This window comes from Pleurodeles waltl, chromosome 7 (genome assembly GCF_031143425.1).
Source record: "Pleurodeles waltl isolate 20211129_DDA chromosome 7, aPleWal1.hap1.20221129, whole genome shotgun sequence".
In the NCBI taxonomy this organism is placed as follows: domain Eukaryota; kingdom Metazoa; phylum Chordata; class Amphibia; order Caudata; family Salamandridae; genus Pleurodeles; species Pleurodeles waltl.
In genome coordinates, this window is record NC_090446.1 from 1,374,424,061 (window position 1) to 1,374,446,894 (window position 22,834).

Consider the following 22,834-nt stretch of genomic DNA (forward strand, 5'->3'; position numbering starts at 1 on the left):
GTATAAATAAATAGGAAATTGAGTTGCATAGTTTTATATGTAGTTAACAAGCTTATTAAAACATTTTAAAATTGTAATTCTGCCTACATTTACATTCTTTTTCAGACATAATATCAGAAAGAGCAAGATATAGCACATCACAGAAAGAGAAGCAATTGTTATGTCACATGGGTTACACCTACACCCAAGAAAGTACATTGATGGAAACTGTAAATTGGAAATCTGCTAAATATTACACTAATGTATGCTTTGGGACACTACAAAAGATATTGTTATTAATGTAAGGGAATGCAACCACACCACAAATTTGACAGACATAGAAGACAGTGAGGTATTACAAGTAAGAATATAGGGCCAGATGTATCAAACGGTTTTACCCATTCTATGTCTATGGGAAAATGTGTTAGTACATATGGCCCATAGGCACATGATAGCTCCAGAGACAAACAAAGGTCCCACAACAAAGATCTTTAAAGATAGACTTCCTAAAGTCCTCGAACACATTACAGACCAACTACCAGCTATACCCACCTTAAACCACCAAAATACACGAACTAACAAAGCAACCAATGATACACCTCCTGCGCCTAAAAAATACCAAGATATTGAAATACTTGAACACAAACAAACACACATAATGAGGAACTCTTCCTGTTATGTGACAACCTAAACAATGATAAACGGGTCCTAATATGTTATCCAGCAAATAACTAAGTAAAACTAAGCCACTGTCACACCTGGATGATGGATCTTCAAAAAATGCCATTCACTCAGATATACACTATACATGGTGAATATCACAACTCAAATATCTCTTTTATACATGCGCTACTACCAAATAAACAAAGTAGCACTTACTACAAAATGTTAAACCACATGAAACATAAAAAATAACTACTACCCACAAAAAATAATAGTATTTGAACAAGCCATGACTCAAATGATTTCAAGCGTTTACCCATACACAGCCATACAAGGCTGTCACTACCATTTCAATCAAAGCACATTGATACATCTCCAACAATCTGCACTATGGGCCAGAGGAGACCACCCTTGAGGTGGGGGTCTCCCCACCGCCCCTATTATGACTTCCCCACTGGGCTAGTTCCTGCCCATCAGGCCAGTTGGAAAGGTGTGGCAGCGTTGTCGGCTGCTCATTTTAGAGCACGCAGTGGGCACCAGCACCCACAAAATGCGCACTGTCTGCACAGCAGATAGTGCGCATTTCGAGGGTGCTGGGCAGGTCCCCACACCCTGTGGCCCAGTGCACTTGTTCTCCGCCAGCTTTTTCATGGCTGTTGAACCGCCATGAAAAGGCTGGCGGAGAACAATGTTGTAATTGACAGGGTGGCACTGCTTCAAGGCCGCCTGGCTGATAACAACCTGCATCGCCGTTGGGATCGGAGATCCTGGCAGGGACGGAGGTAGGCCGGCGGTCAGACCTCCACAACCACGGCCATCATACTGCCACTGTGAGTCTGGCGGTCTGTAGACCGCCAGACTCGTAATAAGGCCTTAAGTGTGGAATTCACTAAAACAGTCAATTTGCCTTTGAAATAAAAAAAATAATACCACTAGTGTAAGTCCCTGTCACAGAGGAAGCTAACCACAACAGTTTACGAATTGAAACGTTTTTTCCACCAATAAAACTAACACAAACTAAACCGCCTAATTAATTATTTTAAAGACACTTGGGGTGGCAGACTCTCTACATAGACACCAACCCAAATTCCAAATACTGTGGTGGATTGTCTATGACAGCACCTTCGTACTAAAAACCAAAACAAATGATGCAAAGGAAGGATGACACAATGCTTTGCAAAACGCTCTAGGAAAAACTCAACCTACACTCTATAAATTTATAAAAGGCCTACGAAAAGAACAATCTACCAACAACTATGAATGGGCAATCAGTAACCTAAATAAAACTTAACATTAGATAAAGATCTTCATAAACAACAGAGAAGTAGATTTGCCAAAAGACTATTATAAAACAAATACTAACCTACAAAAATAAAAGAAAGTAAAAAATAAAATTAGCCAACAAAACATTTTTAATATAAATAATAAACATATTATCTTATTACATCAGTCAAAATTAAATAAAACTCAAATTTTAAATAAGACTGATAATATAAAATAAATTGTATATTATTTATATAAAAAAACCTAAACCTCACCAACCAGAAACCTCAAACAACAAAGTCAACCGGTTGTGAAAAATAATTACAATACATAAAAAGTATATTACCAAATAGCAAGCACAGAAAACTGACATAAATGATAAAATATAATATTTCCTATCCAAAACAAATAAATTAAATATTACTTACTGTTCTGTAGCTGCAGATCATCCTCCAAATCCATGTAGTCAAAAAGTATAATCCACCAAAAACTGGAAAAATAATTGCCAACCCCCCCCCAAAAAAATGCACAAATGCAACCAATCCAATAGAGGTCCATCAACTTAATCCAAAGAATCCAGGAACCATAAAACCCCCAAACAAGAGTTTTAAAAAAGAAACACTCCTGGGAACCAAAAAACGGAAATCAAAATAAAATACACTGCTTTACTTGAAACCAAAACACATTTCCTTAAAAAAGGGCCACATTCAAATGTCAATAGGGCACATTCATAAAGGAAAACCTGCAAAGTAATATGGAATATTACCCACAAAAACAGTAAAATCAAAAATAACATTTACATTACACGTAAAAATCAAAAAGCAATGAATATAACACAATCTAACATAATATATTGATACATAACTTAAAAATGGTACAAAAAGCTAGACCAACACACTAGTGAAGAACACTACAATTAGCACAACTAAGTATGCTAAAACCCGACAAACAACACTATGGCCCTCATTATGAATTAGGAGGCCGCGCGCCAAACTCATTTGCACGGAAGACCTATTAAGAGTTGCCCACTGGGCAACAGCGTTTCCGCCCACCGGCCCACTGGGGAACAGGGCCTTAACATTGACACCAGCTCATAATTGAGCCGGCGGCAAGTGGCGGGGCGTTGGGTGCGACGGCATAATTCGGGCAGTGAAAACCACAACAGGGCCAAATGCATGGGCAAAGCAGGCCCCCCGGCACCCTTTCCGCCAGCCTTTGCATGGGGGGGGCTACTGCCAGGCAAAGGTTGACGGAAAGGGGACTCTTAATCCCCAGGGCAGCCCTTCTTGCTAGCAGCGCTGCCCTGGCGGATTGAGACCCCGGGAACCGCCAGGCTGTCGGCTGGTGGTAACCTGGCAGTGTTGGCGGTCAGACTGTGGCGGCTCCCCCACTGTCATAATAGGGTGGTCGGACCACACCTTTCGGCGGCGGTCTGAGCGCCACCGCAAGTCTGTCAGTCCATGGACCACCAGACTCGTAATGAGGCCCTATATCTAGCCTCTAGAACTCTCCCTGTATCCTCCTAATCTCAAAACCCTGAAAAAACCTTTAAAAATAACTTATCTGTTCTGAAGAACAGCAGCACCTTCCAAAAACCTGGAACCCAGATTATAGATTAAAAATGAGACAAATAAACTATAAAATAGAAGGTACTGATAAACAAAATGGCCACTAAATGAAAATAAAAAAGACTATGGCCCTCATTCTGACCTTGGCGGTCTTTTCGCGAGACCGCCGAGTTACCGCCGCGGTGAAGACCGCCGACCGCGGCGGTATGCCGCTGTGCGCATTCCGACCGCTGGGAGCGTTCCGCCGGGAAACCGCAAGCAGCCACACTGGCGGTCGGCGGAAAAGTGGAGACTGCTCAACCTCCACCGCCACGCCAGCAGAACACCGCCCACAGAATTACGACCCACATATCTGTGTGGCGGTCTTCTGTTGGCGGTGTTCTGTTGGCGGTCACCTCCCCATAGCTCCCGTCGCCTCCCGGAGGACCAACGCACAAGGTAAGTTGACCGTCCGTGAGGGGAGGGGGAGGGGGGGTGTTGTGTGATGTGGGCGTGCATGGGGGTGTGCGTGTGAGTGTGTAGAGGGGGTGTGTGAGTGCGTGTATGCGGGCGGGGGGTGCTGCTGTGTCTATGGGTAATGTGTGCTGTTCGGCAGGTGCGCATGTCTGCATGTATGTGTGCGGGTATGTGTCCCCGTTGTGTATGTGTGTGTAGGGGGTGTGTATATGTGCATGTTGGGGGTGTGTGCATGTCGGGGTGCATGTATGTGCATGTCGGGGTGGGGGTGGGGAGGGGGTTCGTACCACCTCTGGGGGGTGGCAGGGGGGTGGAGGGTGTGGGGGGAGGACTCGGGTGGGTAGTGGGGGGTGTGGGAGACCCCTATCAGTGCCAGGGAAGGAATTCCCTGGCCCCGATAGTGCTTACCGCCATGGTTCGCATGGCAGTTCCCGACCGCAAGAAACCGCGGCGGTAGGCAGGGTCATGATACCGTTGGCGGTCTTGGGACGACCGCCGGGCCGGAGTGCGCAAACTCCAGCCCGGCGGTCATGACCGCCGTGGCGGTCGGAGTGGGGAAGTGCCGGTCGATCGCGGCGGTGACCGCTGCGGTCAGAATGCCATTTTTCTGACCGCCGGTCTGTTCGCGGTCCGACCGCCGCCTCTCCGCCGACCGCCAAGGTCAGAATGAGGGCCTATATCCCTATTGGGATGAAAAGTAATATGTTACAACTGTTTAAAAAAATGTTTATAAAACTGTAAAAGAATTGTTGAACCTATAAAACATGTTAAAAGATGTTGTAAAATATGTGCAAAAACTCTAAAGTATAAATTAAATAATAGTATACAAATGTACAATTAATTAATACATAATGGAATAGTACACAAAATAATGTTGAAAAACTGTACAATAATACTGAATTAATTAAAAAAAATTTAAACAATGTAAAAAAAAAAACCTGAAAATTTGCAACATAAAATAGTGATTAAATATAATTAACATTTTTATTTAATAATAAAAATGTATTCAAGTTAACAACTCCAGCGTATTGAGACCCTCTTGGGTGATGTTTCGCGCTTAATAAATCCTTGATTGATTGACCACCTAACTCCACTCTAAATAGGCCTCTCAGGCCTACTGCTGTGGAGTGTTGATCCCCATCAGTTTCACCCTAACTCCTCTCCGAGTCCCTTTAATGCCTCTCTTGTATAAAACTCATAGACCCACTATCCTAGTGGCCTGGTCCCCTCTGGATCACCCTAAATTCTCTTTGTCTCTCTGAGCCACTCTAACACCTCTTTTCTGTAAGACTTACAGACCTACTACCATAGAGTCTTGGTTCCCCTTGGGGGTCCCTCTAACTCCCTTGTGGGTTACCCTAACGTTGTTCTTGGGTAGGCATCACATACCTATTGCTTTTGCATCTAGATGCATATAAGACCTACTGGGGCATCATATTCCACCTCTGAACAAAATTCCGTGCCCTCTGAGTCACTTGGTTTTTCCACTTGTTGTAATTTTGTGTCTTGTACTTTCATAACCTCCCTCAATAAATTATCAGTTAATCCATTTTGGGTATAATCTGTGATCAAGACCCAGGGCCCTGTTATGAGTTTGGCCGACGGGAAAGCCCGTCACCCAACTCGCGACATGGTGGCAGCTGCATATGCAGCAACCTCCCTGCCACTGTTATTAAGAGTTTCCTGCTAGGTCGGCAGGTGGAAACCTGAGTTTCCGCTCGCTGGCCTAACGAGAAACAGGCTACAGCATTGCTCCGGCTCGTAATCGAGCCGGCGGCAAAGCTGTAGCCTGCAGGGTGCACCAGCACCCTCCCAAAGCAGACAGTGAACATTGCGATGGGCTGGCAATTGGGCCCCCTGCACGCGTTCTCCACCAGCATTTTCATAGCGGTGCTACCACTATTAAACCGCTGGCGGAGAAGGGGGTCGTAATCCCCAGGGCAGCCCTGCTTGCAGCCCTGCCCTGGCGGATTAGGACTGCCACCAACCTCCTGTCTGCCGGAATCTAGGATCCTGGCAGAGCTGGAGGTTCCCTGGCAGCCCGACCGCCAGGGTTATTATGTGGCAGTCGGACCGCCACATTGGGGGCGGTCCAGACCGCCACGGCGGTCTAGTGACCACCACACTTGTAATCAAGCCCACAGTGGGGAAAAAATGCTACTTGCTATAGAGACCTATTAAAGTTTTCTGACAGGAACACACCCTAGGTTATCCCCAATAATACCAGAATGTTGCATTAATTCCCAATACTACTCCCCTATACAACTGCCATCCAATTATCATATAATCCTAATCGCCACGTTCGTCTACCTCAGTGACCCTGTTCACAGCATATACTCTCACACCTCTCTAAAGGCATGTTATTGACAACGCTCTCTGTCTCATCTCTCACTCTTTAAACTCAGCCATTCTTCACAATCTACCCCAAAAGGCTCTCTCACTCATACCTTTCACCCTCAATTTATTTCCTTACTCAAATGTCCTGTTCTTTTCACTATATTCTTATCCTAGCCTTCCCTCCCTTGCTGATCCTTTGTCACCTTACATCTTAATGAGGGGACCTTGCTGACCTCTATCCCTCACACATCTCTACCTCTAAACACTCTGATTTGTTCAACCCAGTCTACCAATCGGCCAGTGCAAACCCTACTTGATCCCTTACATGCCTGACTCAACTATCTCCATGCTCTCTCCTATGCGTGACCATCAATTTCAAACACTAAAAGCTCTTCGATGATGCCCTTCCACCTCATCTATTCTGCCAGCCCTCAATTATGTCATAAAACATATAGACCCAGATCACCAACAGAATGTCTTAGGTCTACTGCAACTAGAGTATGATTGGACTATGGTGCACTGATTTTCAGGTCTGGCAATAGCCCAGACTTTTTGATTTTCCTAAACTTAAATATAAATGATATTCTTGCTTCCAGGGGCTTCCAGACAGTGCTCCTCATCCATTGGTCTGCTGTGTCATTCACATTTCTCTTCCAGCCATTGTAACATGGCAGTGGGTCGGCACACTTCAGCCTTTGGCTAACTTCACTGTGAGTGACTGCATGCTGCTCTTTCATAACGAGCACATCCACCCAAAGTATTTACTTTGAGTACCAGGGACTGTTATGGCAAAGTGTGCTTTTTGAGGCCAGAAACCTACAGGAATTGAATATGTCAAGTATTCGCCTATGTGTAAGGCACATACCCAGGGGGCATTTCATCAGAAGGAACCATCTGAGGATAGCCATTCTGTTTCAAGTAAGGTGCTTGGAGAATACAGACTTGCTTATTAGGGTTTATCTCCAGATTTGATTGAGGTAGAGCCAGGAGGCACAGTGTAAGATATTATACATGAGGCAGACCATCTTATAAGAGGAGTGGGAGTCCAGTTGTTGACAATTAAGGGAGTTTACACAGGAGTGATTCTGTCAACCAGAATTGGACTGGGACAAAAAATAGGCCTAGGCACCAAAATTGTGGCCCCCTATTTAGCGAACCAGATAGCTAAAAAAGTGGATTACATTCGCAAATGAGACAGTGTAAAGATACGCTGTATGTGTTTTGCAAGGTATTTGAGACTGCAAGCATTTGTGTTTGCTGCAGGCAACGCTTGTGGTAATATCAGGGTAAATAGTAAAAACAGCCCACCTAGCCATACAACAGGCCCATAAGCTTCTAAGAAAACAGCCAACACACTGATCAGTCAGATGAGCTAAACAACGACTGCCTGATTGTTGTGTAAGCCTGTCCGACCCTCTATCAACTTTTCTTGTACAAGTGATCAGCTTGGCTGTAGAGTGGATGATATCTCTGAGATAGTTAGGAGAATTTAGTCTGTTTGCAGGAGAACTCCTGAACTCTAGGCGCACTATCCCCAATGCACAAACAGTTGATTTGAATCCTTTTTGGGTCTGAAACTTCCAACATTATGAGGTACTGTCAACTTAAATTGGGAATTTGTTGTGATTTTGGAGGATGGGATAAAGTCTGCTCACCCTATATGTTAAGAAAATTGCATGTCACCGAGGAGTTACCTGACCATATAGATAAAATAAGAGAAAGGTCGAATTCCTTTAGAAGGTCATGGAGCTACTCTTGATAAAACCAGAACATGGTATCCCCTCCATGTGCAGGGGGTAAAGCCCCACAGACAGTGCTCTTACACCACTCCTAACAGCCAACGCCTCTGCACCGCTACTTACCATGAGCATACCTGCACCATCCCATGCTGTCAGCTCACCTACACCATTCACCACAGCCAATGCTCCTCGCTTTGTTACCTAAAAAAAAGTGCTCCATCACCATTTCCTACAGAAAAGCACTCCTTCTCCCTCCTTACAACCAATGCTTGCGGTTGACAGACAGCTCTCCTGCACCACTGATGGTTACAAGCATTCCTGCACCATTACGCATAGCTAACACTCATGACCCGCTTCTTGTAGCCAGCACCTCTGTACCGTGTTAGCCAGGACGCCTGCATCATTCCTGAGAGCTAGCATGTCTACACAATTAATGTGTGGCGCTATTCTATGGTTTGCGCAAAGAGCCTTCTTACAGCCAGTGATCTCACAGTATTCCTGAACACTTAATTCTGCTCCAGCCTTATAACCAGTGCTGTATTGCCGTCCTCCACAGTTGGTAATAATGCAGTGTACCACATACTTCTGACACATGGTTTACACTATACAAGTGCACACACACAACCAAAGGATACAAAACAGGCTGCCTTTACACAGGATAGACAATGTTTGCACCAATACATAGCAATTTTCACACCAGGTACAAAGTGTTTACATATGAGGCACCACCAGAGTGTACACATGTCACATGCCTATTTATAATCCATAACACACAGTTAGTGTGATGCAGGCAATGTTAACAGCAGTCACATAAGCAACGTTTTCTCCAGGCAAACACTGGAATATTTATACCACATACAGATAATATTGAACTGGACAAAACGCTTGTGCATATTGAAGAACCACAGGGGTGTTAAGCAGGGGCGGCTCCTAGGCTAAGCTGGCGGAGAGTCACCCCCCTGCTTTTAGCAGAAGGGAAGAAAAAATGAAATGATAATAACAAAGCGTTATTATCATTTTATCTTTCTGTGAGCTAGGTTAGAGTGGGCGGAGCTGGAGGGGGCTGGAGGGAGGAGTGGTTGGTGCACATAAGTGCGCACGTGTGTTTGCCTGGCCGTGTTTGGCCGGCCAAACAGAAATGCACACTTTGCATTTCTCCACCCGGCTGTATTGAACAGCCAGGAGGAGAAAGTGCACAGGGTGCAACTCCCTGTGTGAGCGCTGAAGAAGGGCGCTCACACCAATCACTGAACTGCTGTCAGGCTGATGATAGCAGCGTTGTGATTGGAGGGGAGCCTGGAAGCCTGTGTGCTTCTGGGAAGAGGACGGAGGACACATCCGTCTCCGTAGTACGGGGAAATGTTTTTTATTATTTTCTTTTTTTATTCCCGTCTCCCCCCACCCCGCCACCCCCGTTCAGTGGCAGCCGCCACTGGTGTTAAGACCATTAACACAACCAAAGATTACACCATACACAATCAGTAGTCTAGATCATGTGCAAAAGCAACAATTTACATCAGTCACACAACTTTACACTGAACCGTCAACTAAATGTCCATCAGACACTGGGGTGGTAATTCTGAATATGGCGGGCTGCCCGCCAAACTCAACCCACCACCTGACCGCTAGTGCCGCCAGGACACCGCCGGCCCTATTCCAAGTTCACTGCAGGGCCGGCGGGTGGAAACAGTGTTTCCGCCCGCCGGCCCTACAGTGAAGAGGGCCTTAACTATGACGCCAGCTCGGAAACGAGCCGGCGCCAATGTGGCAGTGCAGCGGTTGCAGCAGCACCCATTGCGCATTTCACTGCCGGTAATTTGGGCAGTAAAATTTGTGACAGGGCTGTGAATGGGGGCCCCTGTACTGCCCATGCCAAGTGCATGGGCAGTGCAGGGGCCCCTAGGTGGCCCTGGACACCCCCATCCTGCCAGCTTTTCCACAGCAAAGTAAACCGCCATGGAAAGGCTGGCGGATGGGGACTCGTAATCCGGAGGACAGCACTGCTTGCAGCGTTGCCCTGGCGGATTACAACCGCTGGGACCACTAGGCTGCAGGCTGATTGCAGCCTGGTGGTGTCGGCGGTTGGACCGCGGCGGCTCAGCCTCGGTCAGAATAGGGCAGATCAGACCACCACTACCGCGGCGGTCCGGCAGCCACCCCGAGTCTGGCGGTCTCAAGACCGCCAGACTCGGAATGACCCCCTGAGATTCCTTCAAGTAACATAGTCCACAATTTACATCAGACACACGGAAATCTCTTTACACCAGACACACAGCCCATGCTTTACAACAGACACACAGTCCATGCTTTACCCCAGGCACACAGCCCACACGTTACACCAGACCGACCAATACTTAAACCAGACATGCAACCCACGCTTTACACATGAAACACATCCAATGCTTTATACCAGCGACACAGTGAACACTTTACACCACACACACAGCCAATTCCTTACACCAGGCAAAATCAGCAACATACACCAAGCCACTTTATACAAAAGACACATGCAGTCATAGTGATACACAAGCCACAAACCTAAAGGTACACTATAAATATTCAGCTAAAGCAGTGGCATAACATAAGCCCCCGCAGTGTGAGCTACAGGTGGGGCCCTTAGCTAAAGTGATAGCTGGTGGGCCAGGGAGGGGGCCCTTTCCATGTACCTTGCAGGGGGCTGCCTTACGCCACTGAGCCTTGCAGGAGGCATAGAAAATCCTTCATCAATAATACAACAAAGGTGAGGTAAACCAGATCTTTAGCCCATATTGTGCACTGCCACCCAAAGAATGCTTCACAATGGTGGTTCTTAACCTGTGTCCAGGGACCCCTGTGGATTCATGAAGCCTACTCAGGGGGTCTGCGACTGGTTAGAAAATGAAATAATATGAACAGATTAATAAAGTGTATATAAATAAGGAAGCAAAAGGAAAAAACTAAATCTTAAAACGTTCTGTAAATGTGAAGGAATTTGAAATTGGAGACTAAAAATTAAGTTAGCATCCTCAAATTGATTTGTGGGAGCAATCCAGGTGCATCAAACAGAATACAGTATGGATGATAAGGGCCTCAATTGAATTTGCAAAAACTCAAACCTTCCTGTTAATATCAAAATGTTTATTTTTTTATATTTGTTTATGAATATTTCATAACTTTCTGTATTTTTTTCGATCAGTGCTCCTTTGTGTATTTTTAGCGTATTGTTTTGGGGTTTAAATAATCGGAAATACTTCCAGTAATAACTCGTTGGAGATCCCCAGATTCCAATAATGATTCAGAGGGGAGCCCCGGGTCCAGTTAACTGAGCGTCCACAGAACTCAGTAGTCACAGTTGTTTCTTTTCACTTTATACGCAGTAAAAAGCTTTCCACCACACAAATTCAAAGCTTCACAAATGACGATTTGTCACTAACTTACACCCCCAAACAAATGCTACATAGCGGTCACACACACAGGCACAAAAACAAAGAGATACTTCAGAAACACCTAGGTAAAACCGTGTAGGGTGTACGGACATTTATTTCTCGAATGCTTTTTATTTCCTTGAAGGCACTAGAAGCCTCTTGGCACTAGTGTTTTACACCACAGAGTTTGCCTCTTTCGCTTTGCCTAGGCTGCTTCTTCGATCCATGCTGCACCTGCACAACCGCTGGCCGACATACTTAACAACATAAAAGAGTGTTGTGGCAGCACTCGCCTGTAAAGCACTTAGGGGGTCATTCCGACCCTGGCCGGAAGCACCGCCAACAGGCTGGCGGTGCTTCCTGGGCCATTCTGACCACGGCGGTAAAGCCGCGGTCAGAAAACCGGGTCCAGCGGTTTCCTGCCGGATTTCCCCCGGTTGCCCAAATCCGCCATGGGGATTCTGACCCCCCCTTCCCGCCAGCCTGTTTCTGGCGGTCTTCACCGCCAGGAACAGGCTGGCGGGAACGGGTGTCCTGGGGCCCCTGGGGGCCCCTGCACTGCCCATGCCACTGGCATGGGCAGTGCCGGGGCCCACTAACAGGGCCCCAGCCTGCTTTTCACTGTCTGCCTAGCAGACAGTGAAAAGCGCGACGGGTGCAACTGCACCCGTCGCACACCTGCAAACAAAAAGCTCCACACCCATGGCTTACATCGAACACAGTCAATATATGTTTTTTTTTTTGCAAAACTCGGAGCCAAGAACTCTAGCTTTATACTAGAATACACAACTAGTGCTTCACACCAGATGCACGTCTACAGCTCCGCAACAGACACAGAAAATAACGCACTCGAGTTATCAAGCTACTTTTCACAGCAGGTATGCAGTTGATAATTTTCATAAAACGCAAAGAGAAGGTATTACCCTTGACACATGACACTGAAAAGTTTTACACCTTGTGCACGTCATGTTGTACAGCAGACACAAAGACAATGCTCTACACCAGGCAGATAGGCAAATCTTCACAATGGAAACATTACTAAATCTTTACACCATGTCAGCTCCAAACTTTGCCACAAGACCCACACAATAATGTGCACCACAGACACAATCCACCCTTTACACTTGGCACAGAAAATGCTTCTTGTGAAGCACCTGAAATACACCTGAAGTTTACACCAAGAACACAGCCAGCGCAGTACTTTAGAATACACACAGCCAAGGTTTCACAGACACTGAAAGCTTTGAGTCAGCTACCTAGCTGAGGCTCTGTAGCAGACACACAGCCAACACTTTATTTGTGTATTCATTTATTCACTTAGCTGGTTGTCATGGGACCATGAGCTTGGAAAGCTTTTACTAGACACAAAACCAGTGCTTTACGCCAAACCCTCCCAATACTTTACAACAGGCACAGTCAATGGTTCACGTCACACACAGCCAATGGTTCACGTCACACACGGCCAATGGTTCACGTCACACACACAGCCAATGGTTCATGTCACGCACAGCCAATGGTTCATGTCACGCACAGCCAATGGTTCAAGTCACGCACAGCCAATGGTCCACGTCAAACACAGCCAATGATTCAAGTCACACACACAGCCAATGGTTCAAGTCACGCACAGCCAGTGGTTCATGTCACGCACAGCCAGTGGTTCATATCACATGCACAGCCAATGGTTCATATCACATGCACAGCCAATGGTTCATATCACACGCACAGCCAATGGTTCATGTCACACGCACAGCCAATGGTTCACATCACATACACAGCCAATGGTTCATGTCACGCACAGCCAATGATTCAAGTCACACACACAGCCAATGGTTCAAGTCACGCACAGCCAGTGGTTCATGTCACGCACAGCCAATGGTTCATATTACATGCACAGCCAATGGTTCATATCACATGCACAGCTAATGGTTCATATCACACGCACAGCCAATGGTTCATGTCACACGCACAGCCAATGGTTCACATCACATACACAGCCAAAGGTTCATGTCACACACAGCCAGTGGTTCAAGTCACACACAGCCAATGGTTCACGTCACACACAGCCAATGATTCAAGTCACATACACAGCCAATGGTTCAAGTCACACACAGCCAATGGTTCATGTCACACGCACAGCCAATGGTTCATGTCACATGGTTCATGTCACACACACCCAGCCAATGGTTCATGTCACACACAGCCAATGCTGTACTGCTGTCCACCAGAGAGTGGATGCATCAGATGGAGCTGAATATTTACACCACACAGAAGTAATGTTTTATACAATCCAAAGCAGAAAATACTCCACTCTCAGACTGGGTGTTTACCTGCATCCTTGTTGTATAGTGTCCCTCATGGTCTTCGTCATCCTCCTGCTGGAATGTAAGAGAAGAAGTGAGGTGCATGTGCAAGGATAGTCACTCGTCTGAGACTGTGCTGAACATACATACAGGTACAGGGACGATCACTCGGCTGGGGCTATACTGAACATATGTACAGGTACAAGGATTATCATTTGTCACTCAACTGAGACTATGCAGAATATGTGTACAGGAAAAGGGATTATTACTCAACTGAGACTATATGAACATATGTACTGGTGGTGAGACTATGCTGAATATACGTAAAGATACAATAATTATCACTCGGCTGAACATATATACAGGTAAAAAGCTTTTTACTCGACTGAGACTAAACTGAACATATGTACAGATACAACAATTATCACTCAACTGAGACTATGCTGAACATATTTATAGGTACAAGGATTATCACTCATCTGAAAAAAATGCTGAACATATATACAGGTACACAGATTATCATTCGTCTGAAACTATGCTGAACATAGGTACTGGTAGTGAGGCTATGCTGAATATTTGTACAGATACAAGGATTATTGCTTGGCAGAGACTATTGTGAGCATATGTACACGTACAAAGATGATTACTTGGATGAGACTGCTGAACACATGTACTGGTACAAAGATTATCACTCATCTGAGACTATACTGAACATATGTACAGGTACAGGTCAGCTGAGACTATGCTTAACATATGTACTGGCAAAAAGATTATCACTCACCTGAGATTATGGAACATATGTACAGGTACACATCAGCTGAGTCTATACTAAACATATGTACTGGTTCAATGATTTTGAATTACAGTCTGAGAGGCTGGTGAGCACTAGTTAAGGCCCTTACCAATGCACTTCTAAGTACCTCACATATTACATCACTCATTATCAGTGGTGGCTGGTGTAGGAGGCTGGCCTGGCTTGTAGTGGGTACCAGAGGTACTTACACCTTGTGCCAGCTCCAGTTATCCCTTATTAGTGTAGAAGAGGTGTTTCTAGCAGCTTAGACTGATAGAAGGTAGCTATGGCAAAGCAGCTTAGGCTGAACTAGGTAGCTTAGGCTGAACTAGGAGACATGTAAAGCTCCTACTATACCACTTATATCATATGCACAATATCACAAGAAAACACAATACACAGAGTTACTAAAAATAAAGGTACTTTATTTTTATGACAATATGCCAAAAGTATCTCAGTGAGTACCCTCAGTAAGAAGGTAATACATATACACAAGTTATATGTACACAAACCAAAGTTAGGTAAGTAATAGCAAGAAAAGTAATGCAAACAGTGAAGAATTACAATAGATTGCAATAGGGGCACATAGGTATGGGGGCAACACAAACCATATACTCCAAAAGTGGAATGCGAACCACAAATGGACCCCAGACCTATGTGAGCTTGTAGAGGGTCGCTGGGACTGTAAGAAAACAGTGAGGGTTAGAAAAATACCCCACCCCAAGACCCTGAAAAGTAGGAGTAAAGTGCACCTACTACCCCAGAGAGCACAGAAGTCGTGATAGGGGGATTCTGCAGGAAGAACACACACCATCAGTGCACTGACAAAGGATTTCCGGACCTGAGTACCTGTAAGACAATGGGACCAAGTCCAATAGTCGCCACAGTGTCGAGAGGGGGCAGGAGCCCAGGAAATGCCAGCTGAAGGTGCAAGGAAGCTACCACCGGTTGGAAGAAGCTTGAAGTTCTGCAAGAAAGAAGAGGACTAGGAAATTCTCCTTTGGAAGATGGATGTCCCACGTCACGATGAAGCTTACAGAGGTGTTCCCACGCAGAAAGACTGCAAACAAGCCTTGCTAGCTGCAAGGGTCGCGGTAGAGGTTTTTGGGTGCTGAGGGGGCCCAGGAGGGACCAGGATGTCGCCACTTGGAGGAGGAGACAGAGGGGGCGCTCAGCAACTCAGAGAGCCCTCACAGAAGCAGGCAGCACCCGCAGAAGTACCCCAAAACGCATTTGGAAGTAAAGTGAACCAGAGTCCACGCAAAGTCACAAAAGGGAGTCCCACGACGCCGGAGGACAACTCAGAAGGTTGTGCACTGCAGGACGGAGTGCGGGGGACTGAGGCTTGGCTGTGCACAAAGGAAATCCTGGAAGAGTGCACAGGAGCCGGAGCAGCTTCAAATCACAAGGTACACAGCTTTGCAGTCTAGCGTGGGGAGGCAAGGACTTACCTCCACCAAACTTGGACTGAAGAGTCACTGGACTGTGGGAGTCTCTTGGACAGAGTTGCTGCGTTCCAGGGACCACGCTCTTCAGGATGAGAGGGGACCCAGAGGACCAGTGTTGCAGTCTTTTGGTGCTTGCGTTAGCAGGGGGAAGATTCCGTCGACCCACGGGAGATTTCTTCGGAGCTTTTGGTGCAGGGGGAAGGCAGGCTACCCCCAGAGCATGCACCACCTGGAAACAGTCGAGAAAGACGGCAGGATTAGGCACTACAATGTTGCTGGTAGTCATCTTGCTACTTTGTTGCGGTTTTGCAGGCGTCCTGGAGCAGTCAGCAGTTGATCCTTTGGTAGAAGGTGAAGAGGGAGATGCAGAGGAACTCTGGTGAGCTCTTGCATTCGTTATCTGAAGAATCCCCCAAAGCAGAGACCCTAAATAGCCAGAAAAGGAGGTTTGGCTACCAAGGAAGGAGGATTGGCTACCAAGAGAGGTAAGAGCCTATCAGAAGGAGCCTCTGATGTCACCTGCTGGCACTGGCCACTCAGAGCAGTCCAGTGTGCCCCCAACACCTCTGTTTCCAAGATGGCAGAGGTCTGGGACACACTGGAGGAGCTCTGGGCACCTCCTCTGGGAGGTACTGGTCAGGGTAGTGGTCACTCCCCTTTCTTTTGTCCAGTTTCACGCCAGAGCAGGGCTGGGGGATCCCTGAACCGGTGTAGACTGGCTTATGCAGAGATGGGCACCATCTGTGCCCATCAAAGCATTTCCAGAGGCTGGGGGAGGCTACTCCTCCCCAGCCCTTCACACCTATTTCCAAAGGGAGAGGGTGTAACACCCTCTCTCAGAGGAAATCCTTTGTTCTGCCTTACTGGGCCAGGGCTGCCTGGACCCCAGGAGGGCAGAAACCTGTCTGAGGGGTTGGCAGCAGCAGTTTGGCAGTACCCGGGTTCTGTGCTAGAGACCAGGGGGATCATGCAATTGTCACCCCCAATACCAGAATGGTATTGGGGGTGACAATTCCATGATCTTAGACATGTTACATGGCCATGTTCGGAGTTACCATTGTGACGCTATACACAGGTTGACCTATGTATAGTGCACGCGTGTAATGGTGTCCCCACACTCGCAAAGTCCGGGGAATTTGCCCTGAACGATGTGGGGGCACCTTGGCTAGTGCCAGGGTGCCCACACACTAAGTAACTTTGCACCCAACCTTCACCAGATGAAGGTTAGACATATAGGTGACTTATAAGTTACTTATGTGCAGTGGTAAATGGCTGTGAAATAACGTGGACGTTATTTCATGCAGGCTGCACTGGCAGGCCTGTGTAAGAATTGTCAGAGCTCCCTATGGGTGGCAAAAGAAATGCCGCAGCCCATAGGGATCTCCTGGAACCCCAGTACCCTGGGTACCTCAGTACCATATACAAGGGAATTATATGGGTGTACCAGTATGCCAATGTGAATTGGTAAATTTAGTCACTAGCCTATTAGTGACAAATTTGGAAAGCAGAGAGAGCATAACCACTGAGGTTCTGGTTAGCAGAGCCTCAGTGAGACAGTTAGGCATCACACAGGGAACACATATAGGGCACATACTTATGAGCACTGGGGCCCTGCCTGGCAGGGTCCCAGTGACACATAGACTAAAACAACATATATACAGTGAAATATGGGGGTAACATGCCAGGCAAGATGGTACTTTCCTACAGCTGGTGACCTTTCAGAGTGGTGGGGGCATAAATGTTACGGGCAAGTTTGAGTGAGGCTGATGGACATTAGGGAGATTTGGGGGGGTTCTCCCTCACAAAACGTTTGAAAAACATTGGAGTAAATAGCGCTCTTCGAAGCTAGAATTACATTTGTGTCTCCACTCTTACTAGACTACCATCCCTATAATTCCCATCGTGGTTGCCCCGTCAGATAGTCACTAGACTATGACCCACAGAATGCCCCTTTAGAGCATCCTTCCTGGTCCGGAAGAACACCCTAGAATACACTGTTGCATCTCATTTCGAGTCAGCATTGGACATTCAACCTCCTGTGTGCCCTCTCTGGTCTACACTCAAACATCACTTGTGTAATGCCCATCTGGTGTGTGGCATCCCGCGACTCCACTTCATCAATCAATCAATCAAGGATTTATAGAGCGCACTAATCACCCGTTAGCGTCTCAAGGCGCTGGGGGGGGGAGCTACTGGTCGTAAAGCCATGTCTTGAGGCGTTTCCTGAATGTCAAGAGGTCTTGGGTCTGGAGAAGGTGGAGCGGTAGGGAGTTCCAGGTCTTGGCGGCTAAGTGAGAGAAGGATCTACCTCTGGCGGTGGTGCAGCGGATGTGGGGGATGGAGGCGAGGGAGAGGCTGGCGGAGCGAAGATTGCGGGTGGGGGTGTGGAAGGTGAGTCTGTCGTTGAGGTAGGCTGGGCCTATGTCGTGGAGGGCCTTGTGTGCGTGGATGAGGAGTTTGAAGGTGATCCTCTTTGATAATGGTAGCCAGTAAAGGTCTCTGAGGTGGGGGGAAATGTGGTTGCGGCGTGGGATGTCCAGAATGAGGTGGGCGGATGCGTTCTGGATTCTTTGCAGCTTTGTTAGGAGTTTGGTTGTTATTCCTGCATATAGGGCGTTTCCGTAGTCCAATCGGCTGCTGACCAGGGCGTGGGTGACAGTTTTCCTGGTTTCGACGGGAATCCACTTGAATATTTTGCGGAGCATGCAGAGAGTGTTGTAGCAGAAAGAGGAGATGGCATTGACCTGCTGAGTCATGCTGAGTGTGGAGTCCAAGATTAAGCCTAGGTTGCGTGCGTGGGTGGTGGGTGAGGGCGCTGTTCCTAGGGATGTGGGCCACCAGGAGTCATTCCATGTTGAGGGGTTGGTGCCAAAGATGAGGATTTCTGTCTTGTCTGTGTTTAACTTGAGGTGGCTTGATTCCAACCAGCTGGCGATGGCGTGAAGTCCGTTGTGGAGGTTGTTCTTCGCAGTTGTAGGGTCTTTCGTGAGGGAGAGGATGAGCTGAGTGTCGTCTGCGTAGGAAACTATATTGATGTGGTGGGTTTGTGCGATGTTGGCGAGGGGAGCCATGTAAACGTTGAAGAGCGTGGGGCTGAGTGAAGATCCTTGGGGAACGCCACAGATGATTCTGGAGGCTTCTGACAGGAACAGTGGGAGGCGGACTCTCTGGGTTCTGCCTGAGAGAAATGACGAGATCCAGTTGTGTGCCTTGTCACGGATTCCAGCGTTGTGGAGGCGTGTGCGGAGAGTGTGATGACATACCTTGTCAAAGGCTGCAGAGAGGTCCAGGAGGATGAGTGCTGCTGTTTCTCCTTCATCGAGCATGTTCCTAATGTCGTCTGTGGCAGCAATGAGTGCAGTCTCGGTGCTGTGGTTTCTGCGGAATCCGGTTTGGGAGGTGTCGAGTACCTTGCTGTCTTCCAGGAACTGGGATAGTTGACTGTTTACGATTTTTTCTATGACCTTGGCTGGGAAGGGGAGGAGGGAGAACGGCTGGTAGTTCTTGGGGTCGTCTGGGTCTGCCTTTGGTTTCTTCAGCAGGGCGTTGATTTCTGTGTGCTTCCATCTTTCTGGGAAGGTGGCTGACTCGAAGGAGCTGTTGATGGTTTTGCAGAGGTGGGGGGCGATGATGATGTTTGCCTTATTGAAGATATGGTGTGGGCAGAGGTCAGATGGTGATCCGGAGTGGATGGAGGCCATGGTGGTGGTGGTGTCCTCTATGTTGACGGGGGTCCAGGTGTGGAGGAGGTGGGTGTTGCTTGGAGCGTTGGATTCTTGGGTGTTTGTAGTCAGCTGGTGGGTCTGGGGTTTTAAGTTATTGTGGATTTCTTTTATCTTTCGACGGAAGTGGGTTGCCAGTGAGTTGCAGAACTCCTATGATGGCGGGGTTTGTTGGAGCAGGTCCTGGGGGTGGAGAGCTCATTGACGATGCCGAAGAGCTCTTTATTGTTGTGAGCGTTGGCGTCGATGCGGTTTTTGAAGTGGGTCCTTTTGGTGGTGCGGATCAGTTGGTGATGTTTGCGTAGTGCATCCTTGAAAGCGATGTGGTTGGAGTTGGTAGGGTCAAGGTGGCAGGTTTTTTCCATTCTGCGACATAACCGTTTGGATTCCTGTAGTTCTGGGGTGAACCAGCTGGCCTTGAATCTGTGGGAGGTGTATTTTTTTTTTTTGAGCGGTGCAAGTGTGTTGGCGCAATCTTCTATCCAGCGATGCAGGTTGGTGGTGGCTGTGTTGGGGTCCCGGGTCCCAGGGGGTGGGGCCCAAGTGAGAGTGGAGATCAGTTGATCCGTTGATATTTTGCTCCAGTTGCGTCGGGGGGGGGTTGTGTGCGGTGGTGGTGAGTGACTGGTTTCTGGTAGGAGAAGTGGATGCAGCAGTGGTCTGTCCAGCTGAGTTCGGTGGTGTGGCTGAAAGAGACGTGGTTGTTGGCTGAGAAGATGGGGTTGAGTGTGTGGCCTGCGGAGTGGCTGGGTGTAGTGACGAGTTGCTTGAGGCCGAAGTTGGCAAGGTTGTCGATTAGGTTGGTAGTGTTGATATCATTGTTATTTTCTAGGTGGAAGTTTAGGTCACCAAGGAGGATGTAGTCTGTTGAGGCGAGGGCTTGGGAGCTGATGGTGTTGGCGATGTCGTCGCAGAACTGTGCTCTGGGTCCAGGGGGTCTTTAGACCATGTTCCTCTGAGTGTGTTGTTGGCGTTGATGTGGATTTTGAAGTGGAGGTGCTCGGCGTAGTTGATGGTGTCGTGGGAGTTGGTGGAGACTCTTATGGTGTTTTTGTGGACTATGGCGATTCCTCCTCCTGGTCTGTTGATTCGGTCTCTTCTGGTGATCTTGTAGTTTTCTGGTAGGGCTATGGCTACGTCTGGTTCCAACTTCATCACCTTTGGGGAGGCCCGCCTGGCCTGCACTCAACCATCGCCACAGTAGACTCTTTTTGTGCACTCTTAGATCCCCACTTAATCATCTCTCATTAAATATCCCTTTGGTGTTCACCCCAGTCCACAGCCCTCTGCTGTCAGCGGAGATCAGATAGAAAAGGGCTCTGTTTGTGGAGAACCCCGAATAAGGCAAATGCAGAAATGTATAATCTCGTTTCTCTTTTTGGGGTGGAGTGAGGGTGTGTGTTCAGCTGCCCAGGCAGAGCAGACATTGTATTGCTGAATCTGCATTTGTTTTGAGACCTGGGTTTTTGACTGACAACTATGCTCAGGGACGATGGGTCATTCATAATAACACAGTCCCTTTAAATAGCGCACACTCAATTGTCTCTGGAGGGAATACTATTCGGCATGATTAGTAAACCCAATTTTGTGAAGCAGCAACACTTCCCCTCACAATCTGAAATGTATAAACTTGGAGCTTGGAGCATGCGAGTGCCTTGTGAAGGTCCTGCAGAAGAAGCTAATCATCCCCAGTCCATGCCCTGATCCTTGGAAAACTACAGAGAAGCAAGGAGGCTTCCTAGTGCTAGGACACCCCCACATGTTCTTATAAGCGCTGACGCATAGCAGTTATATCTGGATCGGGGTTTCACGCTGGGATCACAACTTAAAAAGCAGTTTAATTCTCTTCAGCACCTGGGCATCCTGAGATTTACTGTTCAGCCTTCTGTATAGACGTATCTGGGGAGAGGGTGTGGCCTTACGACCTAGGATGACTGCTTTGGAACTGGGGGGAGCACGGTGAGAGTCCAACGTTGACTCAACATCTTGCGATTCTGGGCACATAATTTTTTCTCCCCAGGCCTAAAGAATAAATCTGACTGTGTGTAATGGAACTGATGGTCTGGATGTAAAGCGCCCCAATGCACTCGGGCCGCTTTCATGCTGCAAACACTGTAAAAAAAAAAACACATCCAAAGAATGGCTTTTTTTCCATTTTTGCAAGCAAACTGTACTTGTTTGATATGTACGTTTTACTGGAAAGCACTGCAGCATAATTATCTTTCAAGTGGCTCTAAGCCCTCATGGTGAATATGTGGTGCATTCATCTGGAAGGCTAAGGGGCGGGCAGGAAGAGGGGCTGCGCAGCTGAGAAAGCCAATCATAAATCATTGAATACACCCCAGGATATTGGACTTTGTCGAGGTGCCCACCGACAGACACAGATGTGGCGACGGCAAAAGAACGGGCCCGGATAGGAGACTACCACTCAGGCCTGTCCTCATACGGCCTCTGCAGCCTGCTGGAGGATGCCACTGCGTTCACTCACTCCGCTCACGCACAATGACGTCACTGGCACTGTTAGGGTGACCACCTGGCATTGAGGCAAATTCTGCACAGGATTGTAAAAAATTCAGGACAAAGGGTCAAAATTCAGGACAAAAATTCAGGACAAAGGGTCAAAATTCAGGACAAAAATTCAAGACCAAACATCAGTTTTACAGACACACGCAAGAGAGGCCATGCCTCACTATTTTGCATTTATTTACTCTTTTTTAACATAACACTATTTATTCACTGTGGTCTTTTTGTGATTGCCTCCTGGTATGCTACATTCAGGTGTCACATTACGTCCTTGTTCAGTAGTAAATTAATGCCCTTCAGTACTGCGGCAAGGCCATCACCCCTACCCAAATCTACCCGATCTTTCCTGAAGAGAAAGTAACAGCAAATTTTGATTATGTTTCTGAACATTTTAAAACCCCTGGCAAACAGTTTGGGAAACATTAAGGTAATTAACCTTATGCTACTTTAAACAAATTGAACAAAAACATCCGGCTTACCCCAACCGCCCATGGACTTTCAACTTAACGAGGCAGGGCAGATGGTGTGGGCAACAGTCTCACACCTAATGTCAGGATGTGATGTACCCATAACTTGTCTGTGGTCTCACAGTACTAGAGTGTATGTCCGGGACTCTACATTTATCTCAGAAATGGGAGC

The 22,834-nt window shown here is 47.2% G+C and overlaps 1 protein-coding gene across 2 annotated transcripts in view; it reads right to left on the minus strand.

Moving 5' to 3' along the window:
• Window positions 1-22,834, minus strand: part of LOC138246342 (circularly permutated Ras protein 1-like) — a 214,958-nt gene that overhangs the window by 61,875 nt on the left and 130,249 nt on the right. Inside the window, exon 9 of one of the 2 annotated variants that reach the window (XM_069200855.1) lies at window positions 13,737-13,784. In XM_069200855.1, the coding sequence (XP_069056956.1) occupies window positions 13,737-13,784 (48 nt within the window). The remainder of the gene's footprint in view (window positions 1-13,736; window positions 13,785-22,834) is intronic. The other variant, XM_069200856.1, reaches the window with a different exon arrangement.